We start from the raw sequence: 26,463 nt of genomic DNA on the forward strand, positions 1-26,463 counted from the left end.
TGGCGTTGTTGTCATGTTTGAATGTTCCAACAGCAACGAAATATTTACTGGAGTAAATGGTCACTGTGGAATGCAGTTCAGAACGGGTGAGAATGTTAGTGTTGTTGTTGAGGTGGACGCAGATGTTCGGGGCGTTAATGGCAATGGTACATAATAACCAGCCACTTCATCATGCATTTAGCCTTTGATTTAAGCATTAGATTTTCACTATAGTGCCTTCGTACGTGACCATCCAGGTGAAGTCGAGCTTAAGCTTGCCCTTGGAATTGCAGTTTGTGAAAAGTAGAAGCGACATTCTTGTTCTAGTTGATTCGCATTCGAAAATTCGGCAGAGGTCTAAGTTCTCAGCAAGTAGCTGGTCAAGGTGGCAATGGGTACGACAGAGTGAAAATAGCACGAATCACACCATCACCATCATCATCATCATCATCAGCAGCAGCATCATCAACATCATTATCATCAGCTGTAAATCCGCGTGCTTGCAATACGGGGGTTACAGTGGTTTCTTTCGCCATGATTTGGCGAGGTGAGGTACGAATTGGAGGCGGGATACGATAAAAATGGTGCCTCAATCACAGGCGTCAGTGGACTTTTCAGACGGTAGATCATGAGTTAGAGCTATGCATCGAAGGCAACAGCTTGGATGCATGCACGCCATCAAGAAGTTGACTGATGTGTATGTGTGTGTCTGATGTGTACCGTCTCAGGGTCCCCATCCAGATAGACGGTAATGACCCACACAGTAGAGTTTCTCGGTAATTGCATTAACAATTGGCTGCCAAGCATTGTTCGATTAACTATGGCTCGTCTCCACCCTTCGCGTGATTGTAAGTAAAGGGCTTTTCGAGGAAGACGGTCGACTGTCATGCGGAGAACGTGACCAAGCCAGCATCCTATGAAGTGTGACCAGGTCATTTATTTCAGTTTAGTTATCTCTTCCGGAAACTCTTGATGTACTTCAGATTCAGTGTTCCCACCAGACTTGGGTAATGCCCTCAAGATATTGATGGTGGTATTTCAACATCTCCAGCGCGCATTGGCCAAGTTTCTGATCCGCAACTCGAACCTTGATAGATCAGTTGATGTCAAGTCTACACCACAGGTATTGAGGGTTCACGAGAACTGCTTTGGCCTTCCCAATCTGGGTGGAAATATCGTCTTTGGCTAGATCACCGGAATCGATATGGCTACCCAGTCAGACAAATTTGTCTACCACTTCATCGACCTGACGATAGGCTTCGAGCCTACTATGTTTTGCAGCAGCAAGGTTTGAGGTGCATGTCAATTGTGAGGCAGAATTATTTGTATCATTTAACGTCAAATTCAAAAGAAGCGATTTTGCCTACGTGCTCGATATCTGTATGCGGATGCTCTGGGAGCATTTCGACCCCACAGACATTGGAGCCTGATATTGAGTGTCCTATTATCTTATCAGTGAAGAAACTGAAGAGGAAGGGTGAAGAGGACAGCTTTTCCTCATAGCCTTTTATGTAGTGAACTTTAATGAGTACTGCCTGTAAACCTTTACGCGTCCTTAGGAGTTGGCACACAGCAACTAAAGAAAGACCATGAGTTTATGGCGATACCTTTGCTCCATAGACACTGACGTAGTATCTGACGGTCCATAGAGCAGATTTTAAGTCAAGGAAGACACTCAGTGTTGGATGCTGGAAGCAGTGGTGCTGTTTCAAAATCTGTCGAAGGGTAAAAATGTGATATAAGCATCCCCTTGCAAGGTGGAAACCGGGTTGTTTCTCACGGATAAGCCTTTAGCTGTGTTCAGTCAGCCTTCGAAGAACAAGACAAGAGAATATTTTGATGGCATAGCTACCAGGCTATTGCACAACTTGCGCGTATCTTTTTTGAAGATAGGAATAATTGTTGACTTGCCTCATTCTGCAGGTGTTTTTCTTCAGTTCATATCGCACCAGTTGGCTTTGTCAGATTGGTCACCAGGGGTTCACCACCTTTTTTGTAAATGGCTTGATATGGAACGTCCGGCCCTGGTTCCTCGTCAAGTTTCAATACGGGTATTTTGTATTTTCTTTCTCCTGACAGGCCATCGAGTTTTACATTTCATTTGCCTATCTAGACTATCTCCGGTGGTTGTGTTGCAGAGGGCTAGCTGAACGGTTCTTCGAATTGTCCGATCCATCCTCCCAGTTGAGGTTTTCGCGATTGAACTGATGAGCCGAAAATTTCACTTATCGTTCCATTGACCGTTACTTTCCTATGGCTTGTGGGTCATGTGAATTGGTATAGGGCACTACTCTTTCTGGTAGCAAAAGCCATTTCCATATTCCGGGATTTCCTTGGGCTCCTCACTATTTTTCGTTTGAGGGATTTTCGCACACCGTCACATTCAGTGCTTACTTGTGTGACTTTCCAAGCATCTTTCGGGGCACGCAATCTCGACGACTACTAGTGATCATGCGATTGCATAAGAGAAGTCTAGCATACAGCACTGAACAACGTCAGCATAACCCCTTTCAACCTTTGCCATACTTTATCTACGTGCCTGCTACCAACACAGTGTTGTTGTCTTATATAGGGTAATTAAGCTAACTAAGCTCTAGATAGCTAGCTGAGGTGCTGAGCTACGAAAGTTCTTTGAAGGCTGTGAATTGACATGTTTCTGGCTGAGTTGCGAGTGCCTGAAGGAGAGCGAAATGCTAGGCATTTTTGTAATATGACAAGATTGAAGTCAATTTGTGTGACCAAGAAGAAACGTCATTCTTGGATTTCGGCTCCACACCGATGGTTGGAGGCTACGTAACCCAGTTGAGTCTACGGTTGATTTGCAGTTGGTGGCCAGAGACAAATGACGATCAGCACAGGACTAAAGAAGTCGCTCTTTGTTTTCTGCATATCGAGTAGTTGACTCCAAATAGAACGCTTGGATGTGGGTTTGAGGTGCTCAGATGACTACAATGCTTATTGCTCAACAAAGAACCCGGATAACTCTCGAGAGGAAGTATTTTTCTCAGGCTTAGAACTGTAATGCGCTTGGGAATATGCAGACACTACATTCAGGTGTAGTTTTTTATGGCGAGTGATATTCAGCTTGATTGAACTAATCAACCGAACGGTGCAAAACGACCGTTCACTAGAATCCAATTCACCAGGGCTCATTCAGCTAAGAAGCTGAGCGCAATTCCCACGATATATATTTCACGAGCAATTGCTTCTGGACTACTGGACACATGGAGAGTGAAATATCATCATCATGATCATCACCATCATCATCCTCATTGACAGCATGAAATCAGTTTTCAACATTGATGCCTTGCCGCCGTGCAGCAATAATTTATTTGAAAGCCTTATTGTGAAAAGTGGACGGGAAAGGGACTTGATGCCAGCTTACTACAAATATTCCGAGATGTCTACACCTCCACAAACTCTTCATCAGACAATCTGGATAGAAATTGACAACAAAAAGGCCATCGACACCTACTAGTAACCACATCTTACAGTGTCTACAACAAGGCACAATGGGGACAACGCGGCCCCATACTGGAAGGCAAGTTGCACCGACAGCACCCAAACGTTTCGTAATCTCTTTCATACCCCTGTGCCAGGTCAAGTGTGCCCACATCTCTGCTTCCGCCACTCTGGGTTGGACATTCTTTGGCAAAAGGTGCTTCGGCATACGCAACACATGGCCTAACCAACGCAGCTTCTGGTGCTGCATGACCACTCTTGGGTTTTGTATGCATTATCCAGAGACAGCATACATCCATTTTAAGGGAGGATAAGGCGTTGGCAAGCATTGCCTGTTCTTCACTTTGACATAGAGTTTGGACGTTGGAAGCTTATGTTTAGAAAGGATCTTGGGGATGTAGCAACGTGTTATTTTATTTATCATCAATGGACAGCTGAACGCATTAAACCCATCGGTCAGATAGCTGGCAACCGAATGACCCAGTAACGTTTACTTGTGGTTTAGAAGGTGGTTGGGAAGGAAGATCGGTGAACGAAGACGTGTGGGCAAATGATAAGTCTCGGTTACTCTGGCAGAGGAAGTGTGATCACACAAATAGGGTACGTAAACGTCAGTAAATCCGGTAAGCGTGAGAAAGTATCGACCGTGCTCCAGTCCGAAGCTCCTTTAAAAAAGGGTAATGCAGTACCAAAAAATGGAAAGCAACCCACCTTTTACTATAGCCGACTGTTTAGCGGTTATATTGTCCACATCCATTGTTTGTAACGATTGCAGGAAATTCGTATCGGCCATCATACCTTTCGCAGTCATCCACGAAATATCTTTGTATCCCTTGAATATGCAAATGCATTCGCTCACAACCTGCACGGGTTTGGGTGGTTTTGCAAATGACCGAATTTCTGTTACATCCGACTTTTCAAGTTCATCCAGTGCTAGTCGGGCTTGTTCCAAGGCTGGCAATGCCTCCGCCAGAGCTGACTCAGCTTCAGTCTAAAATGTTTCGACAAGAAACGAAATTTCTAGTGGGTAACAAGAACTTGAGGAGGTGCGAACTTATCGACCGAAAGGTCCACGGTTAGATATCAACCTCTGAATCTCGACTGACTCTGTAGAAGCTTGGGCAGTTTGGCAGTATCTCAGGCCTCGTCTTTCCCTCGAGTGGCGTAGCAGCCAGACACCGAAAGAGCGTCACAGATGAATGGTCGTATTATGTGTTTACCAGGAGCAACTTCTGTGACCAGATGGGTGATTTGACGGTGACATACCAAGATCTCTTCACTTATAAATGTGATAACTATAGACCCCCACAGGCAACCAAACACGAATTTCATAGCTCATCATGTCCATCACTACAGCCCGCTTCAGGTAAACAGATAACATTATAACTAGGAGGCACTAAAAACCGGTTTTCTCAAATAACCGTCGATCTCAGACTGTTGGTTTCAACGGACGTGGACAACAGTCCTGTAAGTCGGCAGGATAGTAATCTAGCAAGTGAGGATTTATTGCGACACCGAGGTTTACCGATATGCCTTTTCGGGTGAGCTTTTTACCTACAACGTTTTGGTCAATGAAAATATGACAAAACACTTTCCTGGATGGGTCCATTGGCAGTGACCACACTGAAGCCATCCTTATCTGATAGGATTTCAAGCGGTCCAGACTGTTTCTAATTTTTAATACCCGTTCGAAGGGAGGATGTTTAAAAATCCGAGCTACGGGTGACGCGTAGCTTCCGAATCTACATGTCATCTACGATATCAGGTATCATATATTCGAGACTGACCGCTGACCATTGCAACTTGGAAGTCATTGAAATGGGATCGCTGTGATTCAGGAGACAGTCATCATTGGTTAAAATAAGTTGAGTAAGTATCCCTGTGAAAACATCAAGAACTCCTCAAAACTCCCACGTGTGGCATTAGGAATCTACAAGTTCAAGGTTTTTCCCACTATCTCACGGAGCTCCTTAGCCCATCAGACAACATTGTGATCTTGCAATTTGACCACCTACCAGGAGACCTCGTAAAAGGCTACCGCCTTCTGAAAATGTTTATCACCGGCAGCCTAGCCAATAACGTAAGCCCTGCATTTTTTCAACGACAAAGTAAGACGGGAAGCCAGTCATGTTCAAAGTATCCAGGGGACGATGACCTACAATCAGATAGTTCCAGCGTGACTCCATAAAGTGATCCAAACTCTCTTCTATCACTGGCTTGCTCCTTACGCAGTTATAAAGGATAATCTACAAATTTGTGCAAGATAATCGAATTGTACCCAGTGCCGTTTGAGTAGGTTTTCACCAATCCCCATTTGAGTGGCGTGGTATCCAATAGGAACAATTGCTGTGGTAATCCACTTGTGAGACTCGTTGTCTCCCTCTGAAACTTGAGGGCTTTGACGGACGACGCCAATATCTTCACTCAAAAGAACTGAAGTTTGTATTGTTGGCTTTATCACCATGTTCAGACCAGCTAATGATAATCCTTCAAAATTATACTGGCTTCAGGGTCTTGCAGTTAGCTTTGTGCAAAGCGCTTGCGGCTTTCCTAATATTCACAGTCGTTCAGTGAATCAACCAGCTTTCACCGGCAGGTTAGTTTTCGATGCCAAAAAGTCGTCGAGTTAGTTTATACAACTTTCATTATTCTCATAAAGTTGACTGCCGATCATCTGTTGTAGCTTTCACTCAGTGTGATGCTCATCAAGTGATCGCGGTTCTCGGGACGTCAGTGCTTGAGATAACTAATAATAACTATTATTAAGATAACTATTAACTTAACTTGCTTTTCAAGTCATAGAGTTATTTTCTCAGATTTCGGGGCTATGTTTACCTCAGCCTGGGTGAAAGCGGGAGTGGGTTATCTTCGAGAAATCGTTTCGTAGCACCTGCATCAAAACAAGGCAAACCGAATCTATTTTGCACGAAAATTTGGAGTGGGCCATATATTGAACATTTGGCATAGGATTATCGACATGCTGCTGCCTATAAAGGAGTCCTATGAATCTCCAGTTCCATCAATCCCACCATGCATACAAGCTCATAAAAGTAACCCTATTCAACTACAAACTAATTTGGTTCTTTCGAGAGACTCACCTGGAACCCAGCTGAATCTCTCGTTTATGATGTTCTCAGGCAACTGAATGTGCTGCATCAGGCCGCCTCATGTTTCAGTCGCTACGATATTTGAAATATCGCGATACATGTATATTTGTAATGTACTACTCATAAGGTTGCTGAAAATCCATCGACAGCCCATGACCGGTTTCGCCCTTCTTGGGGCTCATCAAGTAGGCGCAGTCCCCGGGTTTCCGCCAACCTTATGTTCTACCTGAAACCAAATTGCACGAAATTGGCGAATACACACTAATCTGCAAACTAATTTGGTTCTTTCGAGAGATTCAGCTGGGTTCCAGGTGAGTAGCAGGAGTAGCAGGTGAGTAGTTCCAAGTAGAACATAAGGTTGGCGGAAACCCGGGGACTGCGCCTACCTGATGAGCTCCAAGAAGGGCGAAACCGGTCGTGGGCTGTCGATAGATTTTCAGCAACCTTATGAGTAGTACATTACAAATATAACCCTATTCAACTTTACTTAAGACTGCATTTAGTCTTCGTTCAATGTTCCACATCACCACCACACTTTAATTCATTGGTGTCGGCAACAGCCTCTTCCTGGAATGCCCCACTAACGTTGAATATGTTGAGTTGTAACACACTTTTCACGTAATTGTAATGGACAGTTGCCTGTAATATTGCTGTCTGTGGCTGACGATTTTCAATAGTCACTAGGTATGCGTCTAATTCCCACTTTCACAGGGCATGAAGTAATCGAACTTTACCACAGACTCGGTGAAAACCTAGTGATGAACGGAGTTCAAAACTGTGATCAGAGCTGCTAGTGAATATATCTGGTTGCACGATGCACGAAGTTAGTGAATAACCATAAGTCTACAGCTGACACACAATGACTACACGATTCATGATAAAATATAGGCGTTCGTATCTGCTAGGGACGCCGTTTCATGATAGCTTTTAGTCGACTTCGTCCAGAAAGCGGTGTGCAGTCAAGCGCGCCATCCGAAACTGTAAGTGAAGAATTTTCTTACAGTCTGTCCTTTCGTTCGGTGATAAATTGCGTCGGCAACCTGTCAAAGAACACTGTAGTCTTTGTGCGGCAACACCAGCATTTATTTGTTATTGGTACATGTTGTTATACAATCGCTACATTGGTGTAGTGGTTTTTTCCGCACTCACTTGCTAAATGGGTTAACTTGCGCTCAGTTGAATTTCTTGTATGTTGGCAGAAGAAGATAGGTGTGCTCTTCGCCTGCTCGACCTATAAGTAACCTAGAAATGTTTTGTTTAATATACGCGGGGTTTGGCTCAGTATCATTCGGCCTGTTCTAATCAGTACTAATATTTTGTTTTTGTGAGCCGTTATATAACCCACCAAAGAATGCAATAAATATGCCACTTCGTGAAGCAAGCTTAAAGCAAGAGTTTTCCTTTCGATGGTTTAGGAACTTTTCAAAAATTAAAATCAAATTTGGATACAGTGTTGATACAGTGTTTGGTTAGCTAGAATACGTAAACATACTACGTCTACAACTATGGATTTTTGTTTGAGAAGGGATGAGTTCTGGCATTTTAATGCGAGACGCATATATTTTGAATCGTGACCAGCTGCTATCATGAGGAATCGGAACCGCTTTCTTATTTCTAATAATTGGGAAACTCACTTTCTCTACGGCAATTTCTTTTGACTGAATTTCTACTTCCTTTGATTTAATCACCGCCAACTGTTTCTTTTCGGTGGCCATCTGACTACTGCTGGTTATTTCGCCGAGAAGCGCCTGACAAGCCTTCGTCTTCTCCAATACGGCTACGCGCTGCACAGCCAGTTTTTTATTCAGATCTACTAACTGCAAAGATGCTTCAGTTAATTTTTGCAGACCACTCTCCAAACGAATGATTTGAGCATTTGTGTAGCTGTCGCGCTCCTCAAGAGTCCTGAAAAAGCAAAGGAAGCCATTTTATGACCCGGTAAATATTAGTTTCACTTGGTTGTAATCACCAAACCTACCAAACAGCGAGCGTTCAATGAAATAACCTACGTTGTGTTCAGAAAGGCTTAGGAATCCCGTGGATATTATATCTGAGTTGTGAAAAAACTAAAAGTGATACAGCTAATTAGTCCAAGTTTATTTATGTAGCCATAGCCATGTTTTTTGGCATCCGATCACACGGTTATCTTATCCATTGGATAAAGTTAAACGCCCGTGGTTTGGTAAGCTTTAGAGCTTTCTGTGGGAGTGATTTCCAACCAGAAGAAGCTTTCTGACTACTAACAAGTAGTTAGGATTTCCCAGATTAGTCAACAACTTGCCGCACAAAAATTTCGCTTCATATCAGGTTCATCGGTAGATACCTGGTCCAAAAGTTAGAGCATGAAGCTGTGAAGCAACAGATTACATAGCCGATCTCATTAGTGTCACCTAAAAAGACTCAACGAAACCGAAATCTGGTGGTTGAATCGCTGGCTGATCTTGACAGCTAGCTGAGTTTGACAGTTTCAAACATTCTATGACTAATCAAAGTAAAATTGGCAACCATTGACCCAAAGATTCAAGTGCTCGTTTCCAGCCGCAGCTTCTGCGGTCATTAGCACAAGTGAGAGAGCTATTTGTCGATTTTTCTTAGAGTTCTGATGACCAGTAGATTCAGGTCAGTACTTTTTCACTTTGCCTGAATAACCCACAATGAACATTGCTGGCCAAATTCCTGTTGAATTTCCTGCCTATTTACTTAGTCCACTTATGAACTATATGACAAAACCGAGTTCGTTTTAGCTGTTCAACTTGCTTTCACCGTAAAACGGGAAGACACTGGATACTATGCACTAATCGTTTCCCTGCTGTTGAATTCTGTTAGTTATTTAATTAAGTAAAAAATTCGACAAGTAAAGCTGAAGCTTAACCACTGATGTGTCAGGTCCCGAAGTGCCTATCTAGGAAGGCGTTAGTTGCCGACCCCATGGAGTTTAATGCTGAAGCCTTCTATACTTCATTTTCCTGACCGAGACTGTTCATCTCCCAGTCAGGTCCACCAAGCACGTTGCCGGGTAAAAAGAGCAGTGTAGGGTAGGTGGTCCTCCAAATCAGATTGATCGATGGAGCTGCTTCTTCCCCAAAACCGACCGGCGTAACTTAGTGTCCCCAATCCGCCATCCACCACGCACAATTTAGGAGGGGGTTAGTGTGTAGAGGCCATGTCCCTGATCTAGAGCATTTTAGGGATCACACTGGCGCCAGTCAAACACTATCGTCGGTGGACAAACTAAAGTTCCTACAGTTTTCACAAATGTATCCGCCCACAAGGTTGCCAAGACCCTTCGGCAGCCCACGACAGCCTTTTTGCCAAAAATTGATTCTAACCCCGCTTGCTTGTTTCTCTCCCCCCGGAATAAAAGCATGAAACTTTTAAAGATAGGTTCACGTGCTATATAGTATTTGTGAATAACTTCAGCCTTTCCAAAGATTAACTACCGTACTAAAAACAACATAAAACTATTACCTGTCAAACATTGTCTAGTGTATGATACTATGAAGAAAGGCCGTTCTCATTCAAGGCCTAAAGCTAAGAATCAACATGATGGCCTGCCTTATTTGACCACTGCACAAAAATTGTGACTGCTAATGTGACGAGAGTGTGAGGAATGAATATCAACTGAGCACCCTCAACTTGACAAGTGCTCAAGGAAAGACTGAGATACTTTTGATGGAAAATGTACAGAAAAAGTGCAGAAATGTGCTCAGAAAGTAGTATGTACATCAACTTGAAAGAACCTTGTCGCATGACCACGGTCTACGAAATGCAATAAAAAACGGCTCATTTTGTTTTGTAACCTGGGATATTTTTCACTTGCAGAACCAATATCCTAAGCAAATCCTTCTGAAAATGAGATGTTAACCCAGGTGGTTTCAATGAATAAGTGTCATGAGCACCACACAGTTAGTCCGTCTTTGTTTATGAACTATCATTTCGATGATTCTCGTTGCCATCAAGGTGCAGTGGGCTAACCTGTTCCATAAGCAAGTCTATTCAACAGTACTATGCTAAGTGTGGTATAATGGCAAAGAAACCGGATGAAATTGACTAACAGCATACATATATAAGCAACTAACCAGCGTAAAGCATCCAGACTTCTTCACACGTAATTAGAAAGTGCAGCTCATGGATCCATTAGATAAGTCGAAGACGTAAATAAGGTCCAAGTAAATGAATTCAAGGCCAGAACATATTGGCACTATACTGTAGGTGGTAGTTCCACTTTGTAATCACTAAGCTGGATATACTTCCAAGTACCTCCGGTCACCGACGCCAGTGTTCGCCTTGGGATAAATGTCTATTTTAGATTATCTCCAGGCGTCCAGTTAGCGGTCGATTGAGACAACAACACAAATGAACTGCGCGAACCTAGCCCAGAGACATCGGTTATCTTCAGTTGAGATTTTGTTCCGTAGGTGAAACCAGTTGATTCTAAAATCCAGGGGGCGCTGCACAGTTGTATTGTCTTTATTGAGAATCATAAACAGTATGCAGCTCACAGAACCTCAGACGGTGTCGAATCCTTGACCTCCAAGCTACTAGCTGGAACACTTGACCTTTCGACTATGAGCGTCTGATCAACTCCAGCACTTCGATTGAATCGGTCCCGGAAGCCACATCACTTAGTTTCCGAGTCGCCTCACACTACCAGCAAACAACCATTTTGTTTTAAAAAGTACTATTTCAAGCTCACAAAATTTCCATGCAATTATTACCGATCTGTCACAGAATTTCGATAGCATCCGAAGTGAGACCAAAGAGAGTGAGAAGCCAGTCGCTTTCTTCATAGAACTTTGTTGTCATGTTGGATGCACCAACTAACGCATCGGTTACATAATTTAGAAGGCACACAACAATTTCTGTCGCTTCTATACAGAATAGAATGGAGTAATTCCTTAGCTGATCCATTGACAAACTTTTTCGCACGCTGGTAACAAAGTTTAAACGCCCCCCGGTCTAGTTGTGATGGTTCATAAAGTTGCCGAGCATCTAATTCCAGTCCAAAGGAAAACATCTAGCGGTAAAATATTCTTACTTTTAGGCACGAAAAACATGTTTTTTCTGTATACAGGATGAGCTTGTTTGACTGAGGTAGACAGAGTTAAATGGGTTATAGATCATGGTTGAATAGTTGCTTTCTTCTTTACAGCCGATTTCGCACAAATTGAGGCGTCCTCTTACGTAATGTAACTGATTCCTCCCCTACGAGGCAGTCTCCACGAGGTATCTTCAGTCTTCTAATGAGCTTGTTCTAATCGTATCACTAAATTTTCAAAGGAACGACTGTAGGTTTACCTTTTGTACGTGTTGATATAGTCCAAATAATGTTTCGGAGTCACAAAATTGTTCCTTCTCAGCGTTTGGGCAAATTCTTCTGTGTATTTGTGCACACTGAGATGCGTGGTAACCACATGATCAATGACCGCTTCTCGATACTTCTGTGTCACCAAAGTGTAGTCCGACGAGATGAACGCACGAACCACAGCATAAAGTGCTTGCTCTGGCCACGGGAAGAACCAATCGATTGTGGTATTGTTCACCACACCAGGGAAGTTACGACATCGCGTGCGCAGAGTATCACCCACCTGAAGACAGTATAATTATATTTAAGGATAGACACTGTTGGAATCCAAACTGGTGATTGATCAGTGAGGTTCGGGGAGCTTCCTAGTTCAAGTGGGTTTGTTGATTTATTGTTCTCTGCTAACGCCTCCTAGTTTGGTCAATTTTTGCATTAATTCAAGCGTCCAATAAAAATACAATATCGACAAATCTTTCATTGTTTTCGTATTTGCAATGATCCGGAGCTGCTTCTTATCAATCAGGTGGCTTTTAATCAAATCAAATAAACGAAGTATTATTGAAGCTTTGTTGTTCATAGGAATATGACTCGAACATCATCCCAAAGCAAAATATTTTCAACAAGCCCATGGAACACTCTAGGGTGAGATTGGGGATCTCAGCTATGAATATACTGAAGAGATATGAGTATAACCTTCCGTCGTGTAACTTACTGGACTCATACACAAAACTACGTGTAGGTTTCTTGCTGCTTTGCGAACAAAGTATTGCCAAACCGATTCGCGAGCACTGGTATATCCGGAAGCCACAGCTTCTTCCCTCAACTCGTTGATGATCGAATCTCGCTCATCGTCAGCGAACAGAGCTGGTACTAGCCCAGTCGTAAGGATGTTGTTGATCAATTCAAGAAAACCTGAACCAAGGAGGAAATAAAAATGGGGAATTCCATAAACCCAAGGTTCGCTTACTCCATCTCAATGTCACAGGTTGGCCAAGCTAATTTCTGTGTGGTGCGTTCCCATCAAGTGTGAACGATAGCATATCATTCTCGTACATCAGCGACATTGAATACCTCATTTTATGAGCACAGATACCGGCAAATGTTGATCATTGATTAGTGGTATGGTGGAAGACTCACTATTCTCTCATCATTCTTACTCGAATGATGTGGAGTCTGCTAACAGTCGGAAATCCCGAAGCAAGATACTTTCCATTAAGGAAGTGTGATGTTCTTTAGATTGTCGTGCCCACTTACGCACCGTAATTTACTCTTATTTTTGGAAGTCATTGAGACATATTACTGAATCTTACGTAAAAGCATTTGATTCCGAGGTGCTTTTTAGCAATCTTGCACAGTCCGAATTTAGATCTATAGGGACGTGAACAATCCATGTGGGTCGCTTCGCATCATCTACCGAGTGCCTACCGAGTGTCAGTATCAACCTAAAAGCATCGCTTGACTACAGCTAAAAGGGTTACAGTATGATTGTCGAATCCGGTACTCTTAGCATTCGTAAGAGCACTGAGTCTGCTGTGACATCTGGCACGAGCCGATCAACCCAGTCGCTCGGTGGCTCCTAGACCAACTAACAAACTCTAGCCAGGGTGACTTGGTCTTAGCATTCGTAAGAGCACTGAGTCTGCTGTGACATCTGGCACGAGCCGATCAACCCAGTCGCTCGGTGGCTCCTAGACCAACTAACAAACTCTAGCCAGAGGTGACTTGGATATTGCTCACGAACAGCTATACAGGTTTCCGGGTTTCCTAATTCGGAGTCGAACTTGAACTGCTTTCCCTTATTTTAACCACCAGATATGCTGCAAAGTGACGATTAGTTACCGACACCTTTGATGTTCAACACTGTCTTTGTTGCAACTGTGGTACCACTCAAGCTCTCGACATATATCTGTCACACATATCGGGTTTATCGTCAAAATAGTCATGATGAGCCCGTGTTCATGAAAACGACCTGGCGGGAAACGTTCGGTAGAAGTCAGCTTCCAAAATAATGGATGTTTGATTATGGCTCTCAAACGGAATGAATACGCTCACGACCGGAGCAGGTAATGGTTCCAATATATTTTAACCCAGCTTATGCTTGGACGTTCATTAACGCAGTCGGATACACTCAGCTTTGAACAGTTTATGTTCAGTTTTGTACAACATGACCCCAAGTATATGAGTTCAGCCGCTCGACACGACTCGAAATTATGCAGTAATTGGACTCAAATATGCTGCTTATTCCAAAGCCCACTAAGTTAGTACAAGAAGGCCGATAAAATTCACGACAATACTGTAAGTAACTGCAGTCGTTTCAGACCACACCACTTAGCTATTTTCTGACACTGGTCAGAAAATAGCTAAGTAGATCTATATGCGCTGAACTGTTTGTTGTGGTGTCGTTTTTAATGAGTCTGTAGCCCGAGAGCGGTCATGGACACCTGGGCTCATTTAGGCAACAGGACATCTCCAGTTCAAGGTTTCTCCAATGTACGATAATAACTACAGTATGCTTCTTGCGGTTCCATTTTGCATCTTGGCCCGTGTCCTAATGAGCTGATTCGAGCGTGAAATTCCACAGATTTCCCTCTTTAAGGAGTTTTCTGACGGAGGGACCAATTTTGATGCAGATGGAATGTACGTGAACCACTATTGTCAGGAATTAAAAGAATTAGTTTTTTTTTTTCACAAGGCTTATTGGAATTAAAAGAATTCAGTTTTTCGTTTCACCAAGGCTTATTGGCGATACCGCATATAAGTCTGATTCTTGGGTATGGCTCACAGAAGCCACAGAAGCCTACAGGTTTGCATGATCCATTTAATACAACCTACCTGGAGCAACGGGAACAAAAAGACAAAGGTTCTGCAGCAAAAAACTGTGCAACATTCTCTAGAATACTTACCTTCTTCGACCACATGTTGATCAGTGAACATGAAAACCGTTCGTTTGTTTTCCATTCCGAGACGCTGAAATAGTACTTTTAGTTCCTCCCGAAATTCCCGCTCACCATAGCCACGACACAATTGAATTTCAAAATGATCATAACCGGCAGCGAAACCTGCAAGTCGCGCGAGACTTTGCTTACCAGACCCGCCCACTCCGACCAGAAGCAGATGTCCGTCATCCATGCGAATCACACGCTCGATTCGTGTTAGGTGACTGATTGCGTCGTCAAATAACACCATGGGTAACTTACCCACTGCTTCATTATATCCTTCAAGGATCTGTAATTCAGGGGTAGCAGAATGCAGTATAAGCGGAAGGATTAACTGTAGCAACAATGAACTCTCAGGTAAACTTGGAACAAGGATGTTGATATAGACTCATCCGAACAACTCAACAGCTCACACATCCTCATTAAGAGATATACTTTCTCACTAAGAACAAATCAAAACAAACTAACTGATGTCGGAGTGCAAATAAGAGATTTCGTTTATTCATTCCACGCAGTTCTGTTCAAAAACGGCAAACTTTCAGTGACGATGTAAGATATATTTCAACTTTTAAACTAAGTGATGTCTGTTTCGTTGGTAGAAATCAAGCGTAGAAGTAATTTGTAGGTTGGGAATCTCGGGACATTTTTTGACGATGTTGAATAGTCTGTGAAGGAAAGGTTACATCAAACAACTTCGCTGGATATATAAAACAACCGCATTGCTGCTTTGCTAAGGTATCGATAAAGAAAGTCCTGTTTAAGGTCGTCAGTCGAAATTTTGTTGTAACTTCAATGCGAAGACCATCAGTTTTCGGTTTATTATGAAAATACAAGCATCGTCCAAATGTGTGATCCCAATACTAGGTCACGCTAAACTCAGAACGGTTACGTAAAGAGTGGTTGGAGCCATCTTGTCCTCAGATATGATTCTAATTTCTATGTCATTTTGATGACTTTGCATGAGCAGTTATTTGCCAGGCATTAACCAAATCGAGTATAGTACCTGGGACACATGCGTTTAACGGAAGAAACCGTAATAATTTTGCCAACAAATAATTGTACAGCACTGCTATATTAATGAGGGGGATGGAGAGGTGAGAGGAATTGGAGGAAATCCTTTAAACTCTATAAGCTTAGACCAGGATTTAGTAAAAACATGCTTTAACCTATAACTTTGTCTTGGAGTAGTAAAAACTGAAACTGACTCATAATGTATTAACCGCATAAAGCACCAAAACTTCAAAATAATCGGGAATGTGCTCGTTCGCTAGACTATGTTCTGCAAGCAAACGGGCATCTTTGTACGTCATTATACATCTTCGTACATCACTAATGCTAGCTGAAACGTAATTCAGCAATCGAATACAGCTAAGCCCATACTGTGAATCATCTACGCATTTTCCAAGTTGGATATGGCGTCTTGAAATACTCATTTGAATTTTCGTTGTCTAGTCTTGTTAATTGTATTTTCTACCAAAGCTGTCATTTCATCATGATTGTCAGACTTCAGTGCTGCAGGGACCCTGTACGCTACAGTTCCTGTTTGAAGGCTTATAAAGAAGGATAAAGAAGAGAGGTTGGGAAACACAGCGAGTTTTTTTCGTTGGGGAGTTGTGACGCAAAACAGCCGTGATGTAAATTCTTACAGTGGACCGCGAAAGAATGGCAAGGAAATATCTTAACCGATGTGACCACCATTTTCAAATTTATGAGAGAAATAATGTCGCATTCCTTCTTGAAAAGACGGACCACTAAAGATCTGTCCTAAAGACTGCACACTCCGCTTACTACACAGCTGGTCGTGGCCACCAGTGCATTACTTATTACGGTCAAAATGCTTTTGAAACCCAAGAGTATGGTGTAGCCCAAAGCGTGGCTGCTTTGTACAACAGTATTGGGAGTCAGATTATCATGCTTTGCTCCCTTTTTCCTCAGGCAAGGCTACCATCTCACTGTCAGGAAGGCCATAATGCCTCAAGGAAAGAGAACTGATAACCAACTTACCGCTTACACGTCAAACGAAGAACATCAGAGACGCTCCTAATTCGAATCGTACTCCTAAAATTTGAAACCATTTGACAAAGATGGAGGCGACAAACCAGGAAAGCGCAGCCACTGTGGCCAGGAAATTGAACCCTATCTCATCGATGTGGCTGCACTAAGAAAGGCTCGTCTGGATAATAAAGGAGGACTACAGAAAGCTAAGTATGCATTCTAATAGTCTAGAATCTCATGGGATAATCGAAGGTAGTCTTGAGTCGGATTTACCGTGACAAGTCACATCAAAGTAGACATACTGGATGGGCGGAAGTGGATTATATAGGCGTATGACAGCAGGCTCTCACAATATGAGCGACTCGCTGTGCTGGATAAAATATTCACCACACTCTGGTGCTACCTATAATGCGAACGGCTCTAAAGAAGTCTCTTCTTCCTGCGATTACGCTATTGCCAGTCAGGTCCAGAATTAAGCAGCTGTTGAATCAGTCAATATAACAGAAGATTAATGTGGCTGGCCTGGCAAATATCCAGTTCTACAGCACCACAGTTATAGTAACGAGTATAAAGGAATATTTCAGCATGTTTTTAACAAAAAGCAGTGGATCTAAAAAACAGAGACAATACTAGTTCTTTAAAAATAACACATTTGTGTTGTAATGTGCTGGAATTTATGTGTTCACTTGTCCACGAAAAGTAAACCCGATTTTTATAGACGTGACACACTACTCACAAGGTTACTAAAAACTCCGACGGCCCAAGACCGGTTTCGCTCTCCTTCGGACTTATCAGGTGAGCTGTCAACCTTGTGTTGCCAAGACGCTGCAGAAGCCGTCAGATTTACTTATCTGAGAAGAGCTTTGCAACTCGGGTACCAAACTTTTCAAAACAAAAAGAAACGGTTAGTATATCCCATCCTACTCAGAATGACGCTGTCGTGGAAAATTTTTGAAGCACTGAAAACATAATATCTCTCATGCATACAGAGCACAAAACCAGTCAAACGCTTAGTGAGTCTGAAGATATAATGGCTGGTTGGGCAGATACTATGTATCATCGGACTAAGACTTGGACAATGTTGCGACGCTGCCCCAAGCCACTGTGAAGGTGAACTTTTATAACCTGCGTCTAAAACTGGACTGTAAACGGAAAGGCCTGTCGGAATATTGGTAGCTCTTGTAAGTGTTCAGGTGGCTATCGTTCTGTTCGCTAAGTCATTTCGCAAGTTCAGCGAACAGATCAACAGCCACCTGTTCAATCACTTGCTGGACTATTGAAAATGCATGGATAATAATAATATAATAATAATAATAGAAAATGAAGTTTATTTTGCTCAACGGTCAAAATTTCTGAAAACACCCAAAACGTAATCATTTACATTCCAAATATACCGTTTTTAAAAGAACTGAAAACTGTTAGAGAAAGACAACTACCGAAGAATCATCAGGAGGACAGTGAAGCACAATGAACTCTCCGGGATCTCTCTTCAGCACAAAACCGATGGTTAAAATAGTGGTAAATAATGGTGTAAACAACACCCATATATCTAAAGTTAAAAATATTACTGCAAGACAGGCTGACACTAAAACGTCCAAGGCAAAAAACCTGAGTGAGTAAAGCGACGAGCCTTATACCAGACAAACCAGAAAGTTTCCTACAAGACTGTCCCAGCATTGTTCTGGAAAGAGCGCTGCTAAAGATTTTGTCGCTAGGACCGAAATTCTCCCTTCTATGTCATAGGGATCATAGGTTAGTGTTCGAAGTGCGATTTGTGAACCTCTTTGATCATACTTGGAGAACGCTTCAGACTGCAGACCGCTTCAAGTCAAATCAGTTCAGTCGAAGCTATTGGTATAATCACTCCGTGGTGGTCCATAAAACTCCCCTCACTAAGAGACATCTAGATGTGCTATTAACCAAGCCTGAAAAATGAGCAAACACCTTAGAAAGATCACACAGATCTTGAGTTGCATTTCGAAATTTAGCAAACAGAAAAAGGAAAAAAGACCAGACCCAAGTAGTTGCGTAAGAGTTGAAGAAAGTTCCAGATCTGTCAGCAATATCATCCCAAAATTTTATGGTCTAAGGTTCATTAGAAAGATGTCCCATTCAGACCCGTTCTGGATGTGTGTAATTCCCACATCACACAACTATTCAATGGCTCGTCGGGAGTTAACGATCCGTGTGTCAACGTAAACATGAAAATTTTCAGTTTCTACAGCTAGTAAAACACTTGTATATTTCTTACGAACCTATATCTTTTTTCGACCAGAATCACTTTTCACCAATGTCCCACTCATGTGAGCCACAAATTTCGCCATTGATTACACCATCTCATAAGATATGACTCTGTCATCCTGAATTGCCTCTTTAAGGGAAATAATTTTATGGTGTACTTCCAATGTAACACTCTAATTTAACTTCACATTGTACCGACAAATCAATTGCGTTGACAAAGAGTCCCTTCTTGCTTCCCCATGAATCGCCACGTTTACGGATTAACAGGATCTTGGACGATTAGATGTATGCACTCTCATCGACCGTACTTGGGTGATACCTTTATACTACTACCAAACAACTTCGAAGTGTTCTTTTTGCACAACCATGTGGGAGGTGGAAGAGAGCCGGAGGCAGTCAAACACTGACTTGGTGGCGAATTATAAAAGACATTATCATGAAACTCAGCTTCGGTGTTTATTGCTGTCTTCCTGAAATGGGGACCCCAAGACGGGCCACATCAATGGTTAGAGACATTGCCAGACATAGCTCAGTTGCTCCCTCAGTGGCGCTGGCGCATCCAAGCTATTGCCTTTAACAGCTCTCTCACTTGTATATTTCTTACGAACCTATATCTTTTTTCGACCAGAATCACTTTTCACCAATGTCCCACTCATGTGAGCCACAAATTTCGCCATTGATTACACCATCTCATAAGATATGACTCTGTCATCCTGAATTGCCTCTTTAAGGGAAATAATTTTATGGTGTACTTCCAATGTAACACTCTAATTTAACTTCACATTGTACCGACAAATCAATTGCGTTGACAAAGAGTCCCTTCTTGCTTCCCCATGAATCGCCACGTTTACGGATTAACAGGATCTTGGACGATTAGATGTATGCACTCTCATCGACCGTACTTGGGTGATACCTTTATACTACTACCAAACAACTTCGAAGTGTTCTTTTTGCACAACCATGTGGGAGGTGGAAGAGAGCCGGAGGCAGTCAAACACTGACTTGGTGGCGAATTATAAAAGACATTATCATCAAACTCAGCTTCGGTGTTTATTGCTGTCTTCCTGAAATGGGGACCCCAAGACGGGCCACATCAATGGTTAGAGACATTGCCAGACATAGCTCAGTTGCTCCCTCAGTGGCGCTGGCGCATCCAAGCTATTGCCTTTAATGCACAGCTCTCTCCCTAATCCCCCATTTGACAGTCCACCGACTGTTCCCTATTTACGCACCAAGTTATCACCTCCCGTCTCCAATGCGCAGCCATTTACCCAACCTCCCAAAATCATCGAACGCAACTGTGGCAGCTACAACCACTGTACGACAAGTACGCGGTTCTTACAGCTGATAGTGATGATAATGATGATCAAGCAGACCATCCATAGAACAACTTGAAATAAGTGCGTCTCTCCATTCGGTCTACTTCTGAGAAAGCAACAATGCAACGGCTAATCCACCTCGAAAATTATCGGATACTGTTGCGAGGCTCTGATTTTCTATAGTTCTGCCATAAACAACCTGCATTCAAACTGTTTTCTTCCCCTTGATTGGGGCCCACATACTTTCACCACTAGTAAAATAATTTTGCAGCTCTGTTTCATATCAAGCTTTTCTCCTCAGGATTATGAATGGTTCAAGATCGAGATTATCATCAAAGTACATTTGTAGGTAACCGCTTCAATGTATGAGAGCGAAAATTCCGGGAAACTCTTCACCACTTACGGTTGAGGTGACTTCACAGCACGACTTTCAGAGGACAGTTGAGACTAAATAGCAGTAAGGAAAAACAGGACACCGCTATTTTGTGTGTGAATCATTTTCGTAAAGCAGACTTCCAGATTTAATAATTTCTTTCACTGATTTTTGGTATCCACCTTTCTGATCGCGCTGTTATGACTTTAGAATTTCTCTTTCATTTCATGATTAGGAGTGAGTGAGAACTGCTAGCACGTTCATGTGCTGGAGTTCAGTTGAGCTGTGAATTTCTCACACAAAGTTCCCACATAAATTGATGCAACCGACATTTTATGTCCTGTGGTTGTATGTAAAATTATTAGTTAGTTTAACTGAGTTGTTAAGGGATACTGAATATCGAGGCTGAAAATAGGATGACACCATTAATTGCAGTGCATATACACTTGACTGAAAATGAACTTACCTGCTGACATATCTCTCGACAATTCTCATAGTCCACCAAGTCTTCATACAGTCTAACTTCACTATCGTCAAGTGCATTCTGATAATCACCGAACAAAAGTGGCTCTTTGGTGGCGTACTCAAAGCAGTCACTAAAGTGCTCTTTCAGCAGATCTGAAATGCAACCCTGTAATAAAAACGGAACAGCAGTGTAAGATAAATTCGCAGAGTAATAAAGAAGTTTTCAACTTTCGAAAAGAAAAGACTGTCTGGGCACCGGTAATCACCGGTTTCGAATCAACAAATCGAATTCTTACACTATCCTCCAATTTATCGGCAGAATACCTACACGATAGGCTTTGATTGAAAAAATATCATGAACGAGTTTTGGGTGGAATTCGGGAAGTGTAAGTTGCACACAAACTGAACTTCATTAGGAATACAGCGATGCTCGCTAGTTCATTGAACCCCGCCATTACAGACACAGCTTCGTTCTCAGTGTCGAAAAATCCCTCACTAAGCGGATTTTGAATTAGTCATATTCATTTAGGAATGTATTGTTGTCACAAGCACATCTGGATCAACTTCCGACTAAGAGTTTGACCTGGCTGCCCAAGTTCACTCAATATAATTTATAATGCTTCTCTTGTCACACCCGTTTTCATTTACCTTCTCTTCTTTGGTGTGGATTGTCCAGAACAATTGCATCAGGACGGAAGAGGGACCGCTCAAGTTGTGGTGATGTTAGTGTGAATTCTGGAGATTTTGAACTACCTACGAGCAAATAAATCAAGATAGTAAAATTAAAGGTTCAGAAAACCATGAAACTCACTCGAACCACTTGTTGGTCAACATCACAGATAAGGCGATCCATTATCACGCGATGAACTTCGTGCACCCACAAGCGAACCAGCTGCTCAGCTCGGTTGAACCGATCCACTGTCATCAAACAAAGACCACTGTATATGCGGCCCAGATCCCGCATGTTGAAAACATAGTGAAACTTTGCTGGGGTTGGTGGCAACTGAACAGTGACAAACCTGAAATAAATAGTCGGCCATCACTGCCAAACTCTTAGGGTATTAAACAAGAAAACAGGCGTGCTCAAAAAAACGGTCTGTTTCTGTAAAATACGTGTCGCTCTATTTCGAAAAACGACCAAGACAAATTGTCAGGGCTCACCAACCTGCGAGACAACACGGAGAATTTTTTCAACTATGATTGACCCTCACAAAATTTGTAAGTCAAGTTGGACGATAATTTTCAAATAAATCAGTCGGCTGATCAGTCTCACTAGATTTTAATCCATGACTGCGATGTTTGAGAAAAATCCATTGGATCGAATTAAGTGACCGATTTTCGTATACCGACTTCTTTCGAGTAGCAGTCTAATGTGAATCCAGGCACTTTTGCTAGGTCGTTTGAGACCAGATGTCCAAAACCTGAAGCTCAGCGTTAGCTGAGGAATACATACCTCCAGTTGGATGGCTTCCTGGTAATTCAGCTTGCTTTTTATGTCACAGGCGAACCTAGTACTCAACAGAGGAGCTTGAAGAGGCGTGCGTAGAATTGATACGCGGTGCTACAGAGCAAGCGAAAATTTCGCAACAGATTTACTCTCCTAAGTTTATCTCCAATCACAAGAAATGATGTAAAATGTCTAGTGCGATCGCTCACCAGAGTACTCAGCAGTCAACCTCTTGAAAGTAAACAACCTGGAACCGAGGTGAGTGCGTTCTATTTTCTAAGCTGCTCGTGCCTGAAAGCGTCACCTTAAACATGACACCATTAACCTTGCAGACGATGGGGATGTCACTGGATTATCATAACCCCTTAAATATATGTTACTGGCCAGACCTGGGGAGCATCTACTTAGTGTTGTGCTGAATGAGGAGTGGCCGATAATACCGCAATAACAAACAGCTAGGTGATGCCGATGTTCCTCGTTGTGTCCGCATTTTTAGACCATTTGATGAGTTGCAACATAGCCACTACGTAGTCACTACATAATCACTCGCCGGTCCTAATTTATTGGATCTAGATCGGCTCAAACAACTTGCATGCAGCAAGCCATGCAAGCCGTTGGTGGTCCTCAATGTACGCGCAGATGCCTAGTGGTTTGACCAGCAGATCCCATTTGGAAGCCAGTTGATTCTGTTCGCTTTTGGAAGTAAAAATATGTATCAAGTCAACCATCGAATCAATGTTGTGGTAACTTCAGTTGTCTATCCAAAATGCCTGGTTGACCATGCAGTCTACTTACGGCAACACCTTGTAATACTCGCATTCCAGATGACCTCGACATCATTTGGGTATCGATTTCTCCGAGATATGACTGGACGCATCTGGTCACTCCTTCCTGCTGCACACGAAGAACTAGTGAGTTCAGTTTCCTTTACTAAGGTCAATAAATCTATGGCATGAAAATGGATTTTTATCGAAAGACTGAAGTCGAGGTGGAAGGGACCGACGAATTTCGTTAACTGGTCAGTCATCACTCTTACGTAAAACTTACTTAAATAGTTCCAGAGTCAGTTGCGTGATCTTCTTGCATGCATTTCGGATATCAGCATCAAATTCAGCCAAGTGACCTGCTAATATGGAATCGTATATCCTTGTTAAAGTGTCTTCTGCGGGTGGCGAAACATTTAGTACGGAGAAAAGAGAGATGAAACGAGGATCCACTTCATTACGTCCACCGTCTGGGCTACCCATAGAAGCTACATAGTCCAGGTCGTTCATCCGTTTCCAGTTTAAATCCTTCCCTCGATCATAAACCCCTTTTCGTTCCACAAGCAATTTTAGTAGAGCAATCGGTTGTTGTGTGCCATAGGGATCAACTTGAGGCATGTTTAGGTCGTCGACAAATATGAGCAGACGTTTACCTGCCACCGGACCGTACGTGTCCTTACTCCGTTTCTCGACGTTTGCCTCAAGGTTACGTTGCACATTCAAAGAGGTTGTTCGAGAGGAAAAGTTGACGGCAAGGACCAGCTGGTATTGATAGAGACGTTAGGGGGACAAAACATAAGTTAAGCAAGGGATTCGCCATGCGACAGTGAAGGAACTGCATAAACAAATGAACTTCGTTACATGAATTTCGTGGCAGGTTTGTAGTGAGCAGAGATGAATTTCATCGCAGCATGAGATATACAAATTTATCGTGCATACCGCACACCGATGGTTTTTTCAAGCAACTGGTTCGTTCCATCCATAATTTTGTTAGAAGGAAAAGGATACCGCGAAGACCCTCCTCAAGCTTTTTCGTCCAGGAAAGAAATGAGCAGACAGAACGTGCGTCATATTTGCGTCAGTTTACGCGCCAACTATAGCAGGACCACTTCCAACAAGAGAATGGGGACATGAAGTCAACAGATTTACTACAACTTTCCTCAGTGAATGCAGATGGAACAAGCACTAAATCCAGCCTGGTTATCTAGCAATACCGAGTTGCATATCGTTTAGCTAACGCGTTCACCATCAGAGTTGTTAACACAAGTGGAGTTGGTTGTGAATTGCCTACAAAGTAGGCCACCAAGGATGGAGACCACGTGAACTTTTCTGTACCTGGCTGAAGACATTGAACGATGTGGGATTGGCTGTCAGCTTTTATCCAAATTGTATTGCGTCCTCCCTCCCTGCCTCAACTTTTATTCTTTCATATAATGCTTTATTCAGCTAAATAGATTCGCTGGTATGGCAGTGTTCCCACTGTAGGTGTTATTGATGACGATGATGGCGATTATCTAAAGGCGAGACAGTTACATCACCTAAACGTCCCATTAGTAGAAAAGCCAACCAGCTGGATCATTAAAACGAAGATCCTAAAAACATGAAACACAGTAAGGAATACAAGGCTGGTGAGAAAAACCGCATGCCCAACACCGTATTATGCGGGGGCGTTGTAGCCTGAGAAATATAACTCTGAGGTAGGTAACTCACATATTTGTCTTCATCGAGCTCACGCAAGAAGTGTTGACATGTGGCTGTCTTGGACGTGCCAGTATGTCCAACGAGAAGGAGAGGTCGGTTAATTCGTAAAGATTGTGACAGTAACCAACTGATACGAACTGTTTCTTTGGTTGGCACAAGTATCTCAGAAAATCGCTTATTTTTGTCGTGCACATAGGCTGGAATCAGTTGTTTCCAAGGGATCCAGACAGCGTTTCTCGTGTCATAATAGTACTCAAATAGTGACTTCTCAGCACAAGGGAGTTCACCTGCTCGAGCAGGTCGGCTTGGAGTTTCTGGCTCTGCGGGTCCAGGCAGACTGCTGAGGTATTTTGTGTAGGAGTCAAAAGTTTCACGTTCTTCTTCCACCAACGCCTCCCCAAAGCAACAGTAGAGGCAGAACAAAAATGTTGCTTCAACGTTTGCAAATGGAGTAAATTCATCTGTTTTTAGAAGACTTCCAAGCACATGACAAAACTGAACTACTAAATTCAGATCTGTGAGTGGCACCACTCGCCGTAACCTCTTCACCTGTCTTCCGTCTGCAATGCCTTCAACAATACGACTAAGTAGAAGGGTCACGTATTTGTCATACAGTTCACCCAAGGCATCGCGTTCTGTCGGGTTTGTTCGTCCGCATACCCATCTTTTCCAAAAAGGCTCGTAACCAAGGTATTTTGGATCCACGTAAACCATTCCACACCGTGATACGGTAGCCGGTGAAGCGTATTGTAAATCACCAACTTCAAACAGCAAAGCACAATGCTGTTGGAGACGAATTCGTTCCCCATTCGCCAATGTGAGTAAACGGTTATCATCCATAACTGAGTTCATATTCTCGACCCAAAGCGAATCCACATCGCCATCAAACAGAATGTATCGTCTTTCCTGTGTGAGAGACGCAAAGAAAATTTAGATGTGGTCAATTGTATACATTCTGGTCATCTCTATGCTCTGTCCGTTTGGTGATATTGAAATCTGGTCGAATTGTTAGACAGAACGTCAGTGGACCAAGTTTTTTCCTAATGCTCAACGAATACGGACCAGTGTTTCTTTCAACGATATCTGAATATTTTCCGAAGGGGTTGCTACGAGTCATACGACCGGTGAAATGCAGTTCATAATCAGAAATGAGTGACCAGTTTCACAACATATCCATAAAACACGTCCGTAGTTGTCACTACTCAAAGCAGTAAAAATGTTGCTACACCACACAATCACAAGCGGCCATCGTTTTGTGAAACCACATCACCTAGGACACAGCAATCAACACTGAATGCACAAAAAAATATTGCCCGAGCCAACCTGATTACCATGATCCCATTCCACCTGTTATCCTAACATATTGTAC

The 26,463-nt window shown here is 42.7% G+C and overlaps 1 protein-coding gene across 1 annotated transcript in view; it reads right to left on the reverse strand.

The window, feature by feature from the left end:
• T265_03876 (hypothetical protein) overlaps nt 1–26,463 on the reverse strand; it is a gene marked incomplete at both ends in the record, with an annotated part of 94,204 nt that overhangs the window by 38,607 nt on the left and 29,134 nt on the right. The window contains 9 exons of the mRNA XM_009168468.1: nt 4,153–4,432; nt 8,183–8,453; nt 11,847–12,136; nt 12,566–12,765; nt 14,757–15,078; nt 21,184–21,348; nt 21,994–22,201; nt 23,677–24,155; nt 25,104–26,000. Coding sequence (XP_009166732.1) covers nt 4,153–4,432; nt 8,183–8,453; nt 11,847–12,136; nt 12,566–12,765; nt 14,757–15,078; nt 21,184–21,348; nt 21,994–22,201; nt 23,677–24,155; nt 25,104–26,000 — 3,112 coding nt within the window. The remainder of the gene's footprint in view (nt 1–4,152; nt 4,433–8,182; nt 8,454–11,846; nt 12,137–12,565; nt 12,766–14,756; nt 15,079–21,183; nt 21,349–21,993; nt 22,202–23,676; nt 24,156–25,103; nt 26,001–26,463) is intronic.

This window comes from Opisthorchis viverrini (assembly GCF_000715545.1).
Source record: "Opisthorchis viverrini unplaced genomic scaffold opera_v5_59, whole genome shotgun sequence".
Taxonomy (NCBI): Eukaryota; Metazoa; Platyhelminthes; class Trematoda; order Opisthorchiida; family Opisthorchiidae; genus Opisthorchis; species Opisthorchis viverrini.